The sequence below is a fragment of the Hipposideros armiger genome, unplaced genomic scaffold (assembly GCF_001890085.2).
Source record: "Hipposideros armiger isolate ML-2016 unplaced genomic scaffold, ASM189008v1 scaffold_522, whole genome shotgun sequence".
NCBI classification, from domain to species: Eukaryota; Metazoa; Chordata; class Mammalia; order Chiroptera; family Hipposideridae; genus Hipposideros; species Hipposideros armiger.
In genome coordinates this window covers 395182-409410 of record NW_017731872.1, presented here as the reverse complement: position 1 = coordinate 409410, position 14229 = coordinate 395182, and the positions used below count along the sequence as shown (strand labels likewise).

Here is a 14229-nt window from a genome sequence, read left to right as displayed (position 1 = left end):
AAAAAAAAAATTACATAAACTTCAAAGATAAAATCTTTGCAAATTTTTGTCTACAAACACCACTGAATAATTAATACCAACACAAATGTTTAAATATTAAATGTATTAATGAAAATTAATTTAACTAAGTATAAATATATCTTTAAGATCGAATAAAAACCCTTTACATGTCACCACTCCTAAACCCAACCAATAGTATACTAACTGATTCATCTCAGACTGCTAGAAAAATGACTTCTATAAATTTCCCTCCTCTCTTCTTCTTAAGCAGTTGTTTGCTTAGGGAGGCTCCAGTGCATAGGCAATGAGACCAACCCCTGCCATCATTAAAAAAAGAGTTGTAAAACAATATGAATATCATGCAAGCTACAAACCTACAGTAATTTTAAAAGTATAGTATTGGCATAGGGAGAAATATAAAAACCAACAGAATAGAATAGAGTCGATAAACCCTCCATATATGGTCAAGGGATTTTCAATGAGGGTAGCAAGGCCATTCAATGGGAAAAGGACAGGCTTTTCAATAAAAGGTGCTAAGAAAACTGGATATAAAGTGCAAAATAATGATTGTACACTTACCTTAGACCACATACAAAAATTAACTCAAAATGAATAAAAGATCTAAATGTAGGAGCTAAAACTCTTAATATAACTCTTAGAAGAAAACTTTGGGGAAAGTCTTCATGACATATGGACTTCGCAATGATTTCTTGAATATGACACCCAAAACAGAAAACAGATAATTAGACTTCATGAAAATTTCAATGGCCCGCCAAGCAGTTCAGTTCGTTAAGAGTGCGAGCTCTGAGCAACAGAGTCGCTGGTTCAATTCCCACATGGGCCAGTAAGCTGTGCCTGCGCTGAGCTGCCAATGGGTGGCCGGATGGCTCACCTGGTGAGAGCACATGCTCCTAACAACAAGGTTGCTGGCTGGACTCCTGCATGGGATGGTGGGCTATGCACACCCACAACTAAGATTGAACAGAGCCAATGGGCAGCTGGATGGCGACTGGACTTGGAGCTGAGCTAGCTGCGCCCCCCCACAACTAAGACTGAAAGACAACAACTTGGCTATTCCCCTTCCCCAATTCCCCAACACTGTTCCCCTTCCCCGATTCCCCAATAAAATCTTCAAAAAAAAATTCAAGATTTTGTTTATCAAAGGACACTATCAAGAGAGTAAAACAGGTGGGCCAGCCGAGTGGGACGTAGGTTAAGAGCTGGCTTGGGATGCCAGAGGGCCCCAGTTTGGATCCCACATATGAGGACCAGTGACACTGCCCTCTACAGCTAAGATGCTGAACAACAGCTCAACCTGGAGCTGGGCTGCCATGAGTCGCCAGCGATGGCATAGGCTGCAACCCCCGCTGCAGTGGGTTGCAATGGGCTACCGTGTGTGGCCAGCAGCCGCAGTGAGCGGCCGTCCAGAAGCTCGCAACTCATCTGCCTTGCCCGGGAAGAGCGCAATGATGGTGCCAACTTGGGCCAGTGAAGCAACGTCCTCCACAACTAGACTGAAGAACAAAAGGACAGCAACTTGTCTGTTCCCCTTCCCCCAATTTCCCAATAAAAAAATTTAAAAAGAAAAAAAAAAGAGAGTAAAAAGGCAACTCAGCATGAGAGAAGGTATCTATAAATCATATATCTGATAAGGAATTAATATCCAGAATATATAAAGAACTCCTAAAACTCAACAACAAAAAACAAACACCCCAATTAAAAAATGGGCAAAGGACTTGAATAGACATTTCCCTAAAGTAGTGGAAGGGTTCTGGTAACAATTCCAATGGAAGGGTTCCCCCACACTAACAAACAATTCCTGGATACCAACAGTTCTGAGGAGGATTCAACTAAATTCTGACACTATCTACCCAGATTCCACAGGCTAAGGGGCTCAGTCCTACGATACTACCCCCACCCACTCACAACTTCAGATGCCAGAAGCAATTCTAGGTTACCTGTGCTTCTGACTGATTACCTATAATCAGAGGTGCCCAAGCTACTCTTCAGGTTCAATTAATTTGCTAAAGCAGCTCACAGAACTCAGCAAAGCATTTTATTCACTAGATTACTAACTTATTATAAAAGGATGTAATTCAGGAACAGCCAGGTGGAAGAGATACAAGATATGGGGAAAGGGCACAGGGTTTCCAAGCTCTCTCCAGGAACATCGATCTCCCCAAATCTCAACGTGTTCACCAACCTAGAAGCTCTCCGAACCTCATCCTCTTGGGTTTTAAGAAGGCTTCCTTACAAAGGGATGACTGATTAACTGGCCCCTCACCTCTCCCTGGAGGTTGCTGGGTGGGACTGAAAGTTCCAACCCTCTTCAGCGGTTCTCAACCTGTGGGTCGTGACCCCTTTGGGGGTCGAACGACCCTTTCACAGGGGTCGCCTAAGACCATCGGAAAAAAAGATATTTACATTACGATTCATAACAGTAGCAAAATTACAGTTATAGAGTAGCAACAAAATTAATTTTATGGTTGGGGGTCACAACATGAGGAACTGTATTAAGGGGTCGCGGCATTAGGAAGGTTGAGAACCGCTGCATCTAACTGAAGGTAGGCTCCACTAGTAACCAGCACCCATCAAAGGTGCTTTATAAAAGTCACATTAACATAACAAAAAACACCTTTATCTCTCTCAACACTTAAGAAATGCCAAGGGTTTTGGGAACCATGAGTCAGGAACCATGGAACTGGAATCCTCATGCATTGCTGGTGGGAATGGAAAACGGTGCAGCCACTGTGGAAAACTGTTTAGCAGTTTCTCAAGAAGTTAAACATAAAACTACTATATGATCCATCAATTCCACTCCTAGGCATATATCCAAAATAATTAAATGCAAGGTCTCAAATAGGTATCTATATACCAGTGTTCACCGTAACATTATATACAATAGCTAAAAGGTGGAAAACAACACAGCTTGTCCATCCACAGATGAATAAACAAAATGTGTATATACACACAATGGAATATTATTCAGCCATGAAAAGAACGAAGTTGATATATGCTACAACATGGATGGACCCTGAAAAATTCTGCTCAGTAAAACAAGCAAGACACTGACAGACAAATATTGTATAAATTCATTTATATGAGGTACAGAGAGTAGTCAAATTCAGGGACAGAAAGTAGAACAGAGGTTACCAGGGGCTGGGGGAAAGGGAAAGAAAGAGGTACTATTCAATGGTACAGAGTTCATGAATGATGAAAAGTTTTGGTATAGATATCGCATAGCATTGTATACACATTGTGAATGTAATTAATTCCACTAAATTGTACACTTAGTTAAAATTATAAATATCATGTTATGTATATTTTACAATTTTAAAATGCAACAGAAAAAAGAAACAGTATTGATAGCATATTAGAATTAGTGTGTGGGGGGGTGGGGAGGACTAGTAGATATAGAGAAGAAAACACTGTATCTAGGTCCTTACAGAGACATGGAATACATGTATATCCAAAAGGATACACTAAAAAACCTATAGTAGTGGTTGTCTCTAGGAAGAGAACTGAGTGGCCACAGAAGAGGATGTTCTCACTGCATACACTTGTCTGTACCTTTTGAATTTTATACCTGTGGCTGAATATTTATTAAGAAAAATAAAGAGGAGAAAAAGGAAAACACCAGAATGGATCTTAAAGGTAATCTATCAATAGTTCAATCCTCTCACTTGATAGACGAGGAACTTGAGCAGCGAACACTTTATGCTCTTGCCTAAATTCAAACACTCAATCAGAGAAGAGCTAGAATTAAAGCAGAAGCAGATAAAGAAGAGCGTATTTTGTAAGCAAAAAAAGGTAACCACAAAAAAGAAAAAACAGTTTTTAAACAATTTTAGAGTGCACTACAAAAAAGCAAATACACTGGATTCGCCATGAAAGATAATTAATGTCATGGGTAATCCTGAGTATCATTTCAGGCCCAAGACAAAATTAAATAAACAAGTAGGAGAAAAATATGGACAAAAGAAAAATGGGACTGGTAAACATGGAAAGGAGTAGTAACACCTTACCAAGTGCCTGAAGATTTATTGAAAAGACTAATGCTCCTTGGAGGCTCATGCCACCCCTCTACCCAACTTCCCAAATATGAACAAATATCTCACCCAATGACTCTGCCCTCGCAGTTTATCATTTGATTCTCCTACTATTTCTTCCCATACAGCAGCCGTTCGGTCAAAAGAACAGGAAGCCAAAACCTGTCCAAATTCAGGATGGGCCCATGTCACACGCCACACAGATCCACTATGCGTCTGAAGAATTATAAACAAAAAGACAAAACAACTAAGTTTACTCATATTTCACACATATAAGATTTCTCTTGAAATAGAATTACACATATTTTTACTTCAGTAACAGGAGAAAACTATTCAATTTAACATTTAAATAAAAAGTTAAACTCTAGAATTTTTTAACTTAAACATATACTATATTTATTATCGGAGCCCTTCTGGAATCAAGTTCTTCTAACATTTTACAAATAAAGAAAAATCTAGCTGGAGAAAGCTGATGTCTTCCAATGCTAATAGTTAAGAGACCTGTTTCAGAGTTTAGCCAGACCAAGCTTTTAAACAGATTATACCAGTCCATTAATTTTTTTACTTGCAAATTATCTCTACAGGAAACATCCACCTAGTAAAATAAATAAGACTGATCAAATTTGCTTCAAAAGCCTAACAGTATACAGAACTGTACAAACAAAATTCTTACATCATTCTGATATCTATCCTGACAAGACTATTCTAGGAAGAGGCAATGGGTGATCAAATATGGAGAAGCCCAAATCCCTGTAGTCTAAAAAAATAATTTAAACCTCAGTAGCAGTATCTTTAGATACGAAAAATGTCAAATCACTATTCTTCCACTCTTCATATTGACAAAAAAAAAAAAGGACAGAAAGGTCTTAAAAAATGTCACATCAACAGAATTTCACTTGTGCTTTCCAGTAAAAAATACCCTATGACAACAAGCATCAGTCCACCAATTATGTTTACAAAATTTGTTTCATGCTTCTGCCTATCTAACACTTTTACACTCAACTATCTCAGAATATTTTCATAGTCCGTTAATTTCTACATGGTAACAATGTCATCATCCAGAGGTAAACTTTACACCCTTATTTTTTACACTTTGTTTTGTCCAGTCTTTTTCTTGTTTCACCTTTAATTCTTATTTATACAAACGATTTTTTAAAATGTATTAAGGCGTGAGATTTTATTAAATGTCAGATTCCCAGTGAAGTGCAATCTAATGAATAAGGATCACACAAAGATGTTCATCAAAATAGAGACAATTTAAATAAAGCAAAACACTGTACATTTATTGGTATACTCATGTTTTATTGCTACATTTATGTTTTTAAAGAGCCTTTGAAAACACACCAAAGTATTTACAAAATATTTTGTTAAAACTTTAGAAATAGGGGCTTCCTTTTGGAATGATAAAAAAGTTTTGGAACTAGATAAGAGGTGGTAGCTGTGCAACACTGTCAATGGGGTAAATGCCACTGAAATGTTTACTTTAAAATGATTAATTTTATGTTGTGTGAATGTCACCTCAATTTTAAAAAAAAGAGAGGGCAAAAGATTTGGATAGACACTTCAAAAAAGAAGATACATGAATGATGAATAAACACGTGAAAATATAATAAATATTTTTAAAAATTAAGGGCACACAAATCAAAGCCCAATGAGATACCACTTCACACCTACTAAGATGGCTATAATCAAAAAAGAGAGAAAATGTCAAGTGTATAGGAGGCTGTAGAGAAATTGGAACCCTCATATATATTTCTTGGTGGGAATATAAAATGGTACAGGCACTTTGGAAATTTGGCAGTTTCTTAGAAAGTTAAAACATGTACAACTCGGCAATTTTACTTCTCAGTTTCTACCTAAGAGAAATAAAATGTATGTCCATCCACACAGATTTGTACAACATGTTCTTAACAGCATTATTCATAATTGGCAAAAACTAAAAATAATTAAAATGTCCATCAACTGGTGAATGAAGCATGAGTTTTTCTACACAATGGAATACTCCTCAGCATGATGAAGAATCGAACTACTGACACATCCCACAACATGGAGGAACCTCAAAAATATGCAATGGGAAAGTAACCATACACAAAGAACTACATGTTGTAGAATTCCGTTTATATGAAATATCTAAAAGAAGGTAAAAATATACAGGCAAACAGTTCAACAGTTGGTTGCAGATTGGGAGGGAAATGGGCAATGACCCCAAACAGGCACAAGGGCATTTTCAGAGTTGATGGAATTATTCTAAAATGAAATTGTGGTGATGGTTGCACAACTGTATAAATATACTAAAACTCACTGAACTGTACATTTAAAATTGATGACTCTTAAGGTATGTGTAAGTCTACCTAAGTAAAGCTGTTTTTTAAAAAAGAAATAAAACTATGTATGAAACATCACAGCTATTAAAAATATGCGAATAAAAAAAAGAAATACTAAAATATTAAAAAGTTATGTTAGAATGCTATGGAATTACAAATTTTCTTACTCTCAAATTTTCTGAACTGTATTTCTGTTATTTTAATAGTGAAAAATGTAAAATACCTTTTTAGGAAAACAAGTATAAATTTTCTAATTCTCTCAAAGCTGAACACCAAGTCACTGATACTACCAAATAAACAGTAAACAATTCAATTTTTAAAAATCACTGTAAACATAAATACTAACCTTCCAGCTAGCAGTACAATGCCAATCTCCACTTTCACTTTTATCCCAGACCTATAAAAAAATTTAAAAGATACTTTAAAGAATCCCTAAAAATTAATATGAAAAACATTAAGACTGAATCAATATTAGAGCAAAGAAGATGAACATGAATTCACAAAAGAATACAATCAGTAAGTAAACATTCATTCATTCAATGAAATATTTATTGAGAGAGAACATTGCATGTGTCAGGCACTGGGCTAAGCACTGAGGGGACAAGGAATCTGCTCTACTAGGTAATATAGACAATTACAATTACAGTTAAGTCTTGTTATTCAAGGTAGCTATGTTCCCTATGTTGCTCTGAACACTGAATTAGTGAATACTAAACCACTGCTCCAAGGGGAAGTACAAGGTGAGAGTCATAGGAGCCTCTGGTCACAACGTATTTGTCAACAAATCAATACATAACCTCGTTTTCTTTGTGTATCTGTTTTAAAACACTGTACTTCATATATATTACTGATTCATTAACACTGAACTCACAGCCAAAAGCACTATAACTCATGCCTGAATGAAGCTTCCTCAATACACATTTTCACCCTAGAGCACATCACAGCCTTCTTGTGCTTAGGAACACTAGACAGTACCTTAGCTCCACACTCAGGCATCATTTTAGATAGTGAAATCACCAACAAAAACGTGAAAAATGTGGCAACAGACAATGAAAAGGACACTTGTTTATAGTATAATAGCCAAAATACAAAAAAAGGCAGTGTGTCACCCAGTTCGAATTCAGCTGGGAACGTGCACATTAGGCAACTCCAATTTTTTTACCACTCTCCTCATGCCAGCAAATAACTGTGAGGATTTCCAGGTTATAAATAAATTTTAGAGTAGGAAAACTCACAAATACAAAATCTGCACATAATGAGGATCACTTGTATATGTAACAAACAAAAGCAAAACATTAAACCTTACTACCAACAAAAAATATAGATTACAATAACAAGATGACATTGTAGCCTATTTAAAAAATGTAATGATAAACAGTATGGTTTATCAAAACACTAAGAACAGAATTACCATATGATCCAGCAATTCTACTTCTGGGTATACACCCAAAAGAGTTAAATGCAGGGTCTCATAGTGACATCAGCATCATGGCAGAATGAGAACTCTTGGTCTCTGACCTTGAAGTTACAAGTCGGACAACTACAATTCATCAAAGGATCCCCTGCTCAACACACAAACATGTCTTCCATGAAAGATCCTGGATAGCCAAAGCAATCCTGAGGGCAAAAAAAAAGCCAGAGGTATCACACTACCTGACTTCAAATTATACTACAAAGCTACAATAATCAAAATAGTATGGTATTGGCAGAAAAATAAACACACAGACCAACAGAACAGAATTGAGCCCAGAAATAAACCCACACATATACAGGCAACTAATTTTCAACAAAGGATCCAAACCATCCAATGGAAAAAAGAAAGTCTCTTCAATGAGTGGTGTTGGGAAAATTGGAAAGCCACATGCAAGTGTATGTAACTAGAGTGCTGACACCATACATAAAAATTAACTCAAAATAAATTAAAAGACTTGAATATAAGCCCTGAAATAAAATACATAGAAGAAAACATAGGTACTAAACTTATGGACCTTGGTCTCAGACGGTTTTTTGTGAACTTGACCCCAAAGCAAGGGAAGTAAAAACAAAATATCAACAGGACTACATCAAACTAAAAAGCTTCTGCACAGCAAAAGAAACCATCAATAAAACAAAAAGACAACCAACTGAATGGGAGAAGATATTTGCAAACAATACCTCTGATAAGGAGCTAATATCCAAAATATATAATAAGACCTTATACAACTCAAAAACAAAAAAGAAAACAACAAACAATCCAATAAAAAAAAATGGGCAGAGGACCTGAACAGATACTTTTCCCAAGAAGACATACAAACGGCCAGCAGATATATGAAAAGATGCTCAATTTCACGAGCTATAAGGGAAATGCAAATCAAAATGACAATGAGGGCCGGCCGAGTGGCGCGATGGTTAAGAACTGGCTTGGGATGCCAGAGGGTCCCGGTTCGGATCCCACATATGAGAGCCAGTGACACTGCCCTCTACAGCTAAGATGCTGAACAACAGCTCAACCTGGAGCTGGGCTGCTGTGAGTCGCCGGCGTAGGCTGCAGCCCCTGTGGCAGTGGGTTGCCACGGGCTACCGTATGTAGCCAGCAGCCAGCGTGAGCGGCCAGCAGCCGCAGTGAGCAGCCGTCCAGAAGCCGGTGACTGATCTGCCTCACCCGGGAAGAGCGCCATGATGGTGCCAACTTGGGCCAGTGAAGCAACGTCCTCCACAACTAGACTGAAGAACAAAACGACAGCAACTTGTCTGTTCCCCTTTCCCCAATTCCCCAGCACTGTTCCCATCCCCCCAATTCCCCAATAAAAATCTTTAAAAAAAAAAAAGTGACAATGAGATATCACCTCACATCTGTTAGAATGGCTACTATCAATAAGACAAGAAATAAGTATTAGAGAGGACATGGAGAAAAGATAACCCGTGTACACTGCCGGCAGGAATGTAATTGGTGCAACCTTTACGGAAAACAGTAAAAAATTAAGAATAGAACTACCTTATGACCCAGCAATACCTCTTCTGGGTATCCACACGAAAAATTTGAAAACATGTATTTATAAAGATATATGTACATATTTGTAAAGATATATGTAGCCCTATGTTCACTGCAGCATTATTCACAATAGCCAAAACATGGAAATAACCTAAATGCTCTTCGATCAATGACTAGATAAAGATGATGTGGTATACATATACAATGGAATACTCAGCCATAAAAAATGATGCAATATTACCATTTCTGTTAACATGGATGAATCCTGAGTGTCATGCTAAGTGATATAAGTCAGACAGAAAAAGACAAGAACCATGGGATTTCACTAATATGTGAGATATAAAACAGAAAGCAACAAAGAACAAACAAAACAAACTCAAACACAGACAACAGTACAATGGTTACCAGTGGGGAAGGAGGTGGTGGGGAAGATAAAGAGGGCCAATTAGGGCCGGTGGAGTGGCACGCTGGTTAAGAGTTGGCTTGGGACGCCAGCTCTGAGCAGCAGGGCCCCAGTTCGGATACCACATGAGGGCCAGAGACTGTGCCCTCTACAGCTAAGATGGTAAACAACAGCTCGACCTAGAGCTGGGCTGCTGTGAGTCGCCGGCGACGGTGTAGGCTGCAGTGAACTGCCAAGAGCCACCATTAGCCGCCGTCAAGAGGCCAGCGACCGATCGCCTCATCCGGGAAGAGTGCAATAATACCAACATGGGCCAGTGAAGCAACGTCCTCCACAACTAGACTGAAGAACAAAAGGACAGCAACTTGTCTGTTCCCCTCCTCCAATTCCCCAATAAAACCTTTAAAAAAATTTAAAAATTAAAAAAATTTTTAAAAAGAGGGCCAATTATACAGTAACAGAAGGAAACTAGACTTTTGGTGGTGAGCTCACAACGCAATATACAAATGATGTATTATAGAACTGTACACCTGAAACATATAATATTATTAACAAATGCTACCCCAATAAATTTAATTAAAAAACCAACAAATAAAAGGCAGGGTCTCAAAGAGCTATTTGTATATCAACATTCATAGCAGCATTGCTCACAATAGCTAAAACGTAAAAGCAACCCAAGTCCAAGGACAGATGAATAAGTAAAAAGTGGTATATACAATACATATAATGGAATATTTAGCCTTAAAAAGTAAATTCTGACACATGCTACAACATGTACAAACTTCAAAGCTATGTTAAGCTAAATAACCCAGTTACAAAAAAAGACAAATGTATGATTCCACTTATATGAGGTATCTAGAGTAGTCATATTCATAAGAGAAAAAAAGCAGAATGGAAGATGGGGGGCATGGGAAGTTATTGTTGAAAGAATACCAAGTTTCAGTTTTACAAAATGAAAAAGTTCTGGAGATAGATGATGGTGATGGTTGCAGAATGTACCTAATACCACTTAACTGTACACTTACAAATGGTTAAGATGGTCAATTTTATGTTATGTGTATTTTACCACATAAAAAATGTTTAAAGAGGGCTGGCCAAGCGGCACGTTGGTTAAGAGCTGGCTTGTGACGCCAGCCCTGAGCAGCAGGGCCCAGGTTCACATCCCACATGGGGACCAGTGACACTGCCCTCTACAGCTAAGATGGTGAACAACAGCTCGACCTGGAGCTGGGCTGCCGTGAGTTGCCAGCAACGGCGTAGGCTGCAGCCCCTGCTGCAGTGGGCTGCCATAAGCTACCATGTGGCTGGCAGCCAGCGTAAACGGCTGGCAGCCAGTGTGAACGGCTGGCAGCCAGTGTGAGTTGCCACGAGCCACCGTGAGCGGCAGTCCGGAGGCCCCCAACCGATCTGCCTCACCCAGGAAAAGTGCAATGATAATACCAACATGGGCCAGTGAAGCAACGTCCTCCACAACTAGACTGAAGAACAAAAGGACAGCAACTTGTCTGTTCCCGTTCCCCGATTCCCCAGTGCTGCTCCCCTCCCCCAATTCCCCAATTAAAAAAATCTTTAAAAAAAAAATTTTTTTTAAGAAAAATTATAATGATAATGCCCAACATGGAAAATGATGCCATCAAATCAACACTCTCACTGGCAGTGTAAAATAGAACCTTCAAAATGGCAATTTGTCAATTATTCTCAAAAGCTTTTACAATAGTCACTAATATCTCTACTGGAATGAGCCTAAGGAAATCATTCAAAATATATAAAAAGCTAAACTAATGAAGATCTTTATTGTAACAGTACTCTAACAGACAGAACCTACAAACTGAAAGATCTACTAAAAAATTCAGTGATAAGCAGATGAGAAAAAAACGTATGGACTATTCAGTTAACAGACATTAATTAATACACTATTCACAACAGTTAAAAGGTGGGTGGATGAATAAACAAAATGTGGTGTACACATGCAACAAAATTATTATTCAATCCTAAAAATGAAATTCTGATACATGGTACAAATATGAATGAACCTTGAAAATATCACAGTAAGTGAAATAAACAAGACACAAAAGGATAAATATTATATGATTCCATTTATTTATTTATTTATTTATTTCAAAAAGATTTTATTGGGGAATTAGGAAAGGGGAACAGTGTTGGGAATTGGGAAAGGGGAAAAGTCAAGTTGTTGTCCTTCAATCTTAGTTGTGGAGGGCGCAGCTAGCTCAGCTCCAAGTCCAGTCACCACCTGGTCACCCATCGGCAGCTCGCAGCCGCTCAGCTCAAGGTGCCCTGTTCAATCTTAGTTGCCAGTAGGCATAGCCCACCATCCCATGTGGGAGTCGAACCCGCAACCTTGCTGTTAGGAGAACGTGCTCTCACCTGTTGGCAGCTCAGCTTGGGCGCAGACCACTGGCCCATATGGGAATCGAACCCCTTAGTTGCTCAGAGTTCGCGCTCTTAACCAACTGAGCCACTCGGCCGGCACTGTATGATTCTATTTATATGAAGTACCCTGAATAGTCAAATTTATAATGAAAGCGCTGGAGCGACGAGGGGCTTGGAGCACAGGAGAAGAAAGAGTTACTAGGTACAGAATTTCTGTTTAGGATGAAGAAAAAGTTCCTGAGATGCCTAGTGGTGATGGTGGCACAACAATGTGAATGTCGTCCTTAACAACACCCAACTGTAATATACACTTTCAAATGGTTAGTTTCCCACAATAAAAAAATAAACTTTAAAAAGTAGTGATTCCAAACCTTTTACAGGTTGAAAACACTATTATTCTTTGGATTTGTAGCACTACTCTTTTTCAAAAAGGAAAACTAGTTGTAACTATCTTTGAGGGATCACTGGTATCAAACTTGATGGTGAAAAAGAAGAAGTAAATATTGTCCTTCAGATTTTCAGTTACAGTAAAACCTTGGATTGCAAGTAACTTGGTTTTGCGAGTGTTCCGCAAGACGAGCAAACATTTCTATTAGGCTGGTGCAAAGGTAATAGCGGTTTTTGCACTAACCTAGTAATACATTTTAACTTGGTAAACGAGCGATGTCTTGCAATATGAGTAGCTTGTTTCCGGAACGAATTATGCCCGCAAACCGAGGTATTACTGTATTTTGTCGTTGAAAATTCAAATACTCCACACTCGCTTTCATCCTAAATCTCTTAAATTCCGAAATCCCAAATATCATCTTAGTACAATAGAAATTCTGATTTTCTGAGCAGTATACAAACATATAAAGAAACTTGAAGAAACACACACTCCAATTCCTTGAGTGAGGAACTTCACTGGATGTAAATGAATCTGTAATTTTCTTTCATCGCGAAACAAGGTAAACCCATCAGAACACAAGGAGACAATTTCTCCAGGTGAGGGATGAAGCACACAGAGCTTAAGAACACCGCAAACTGTCCTGCAAGACCCAAGGCCCAGTCCTCTCACTGAACAAGAGTGGTTAATTTATAACAGAACTGCCAAAACTCCGAGGACGAACACACCCCTAATGCGGACTAGGCAGAGGAAGCGGGCTAACTCCCGCCTAAAGAGACCCGACACTGCGAATGCAGGAACTCGGAGGCCTCCCAGCGTCCCCGGCAGCGGGAGCGCGCACGTTACCAAGATGCCCGCCAGACCCGTCTGCTCTACGCTAGCGCACGGAAGTACGGCCCCACCGAGGCAGCTGTGACCCCACAGTAAGGAGACGAGGATGGCCAAGCAGGCCACTCGCCGGAGATTTGCCTGCCTCCCTTGGGCTCCAGGCCTCATGGCCGGCAGCACGCAGTGCCAGGAGCATTTCCCTTTCCCCGCGCCGCTCCCTCCGCTCACGCTCCCACTCCCCTCCTTCCCGGCTCAGCCTCGCCGGAAGGTTCCGCGCGCACCTTGACGCTCTGGTCGCTGGAGCAGGTCGCCATCCGCCGCCCATGGAAATCGAAAGAGACATCATGGATGAGATCCTTATGGTCAGCTGCGATGCTGTGTGCTACAAACATGGCTTCCGCTGAGCACGCACCCCCTCCGTCTGTCCCTCCGGCGTCTGAAAACGGCTGGCGCGGCGGAGCGCTGACCGCAACCCACCCAGACCCCTACGCCGGGACTTGCACAGCGCGTGCTGCCTGTGCGCCCCCGCGCCCCGCCCCTCGTCCCGTCATGCCCCGCGAGGCCGCAGCGATTGCGCCTGGTTTTCCTTAAGCAGACCTGCAGTGGACAGCCGTCAAATTCGGGCATGTGGGCTTTGCGGTGCTTTAATGAAAGTGGAAAGAACTCATTGTTAAAGTATGAAAATTGAGAAAAATGAAAAAGTTAAAATGCAATTCACAGTCCTCATCTTGAGTCAATTTTGGTCAACGTTTCGATGTGTTTCCCCCGACATTCGGGCTGTGTGCTCAGAGTGAGTGTAGAAGACGGACGGACTTGGATTTGGTCAGGAATGGAGCTTAGCTGAGACGACTTAAAAGCAAGAAAAAATAGACGCCTGA

At 39.8% G+C, this 14229-nt stretch overlaps 1 protein-coding gene across 3 annotated transcripts in view; it reads right to left on the bottom strand.

Moving 5' to 3' along the window:
* The window catches only part of SEH1L (SEH1 like nucleoporin), a 38187-nt gene extending 24284 nt beyond the window's left edge, over nucleotides 1-13903 (bottom strand). For 2 of the 3 annotated variants that reach the window (XM_019668258.1, XM_019668256.1), the window contains exons 1-3: nucleotides 13633-13902; nucleotides 6720-6770; nucleotides 4119-4265 (exon numbers count right to left, since the gene is read on the bottom strand). In XM_019668258.1, the coding sequence (XP_019523803.1) occupies nucleotides 4119-4265; nucleotides 6720-6770; nucleotides 13633-13743 (309 nt within the window). In that variant the 5' untranslated portion in view covers nucleotides 13744-13902. Of the gene's footprint in view, nucleotides 1-4118; nucleotides 4266-6719; nucleotides 6771-13632 lie in introns of all 3 variants that reach the window. The other variant, XM_019668257.1, reaches the window with a different exon arrangement.
* Nucleotides 13904-14229: the final 326 nt, after the last annotated feature.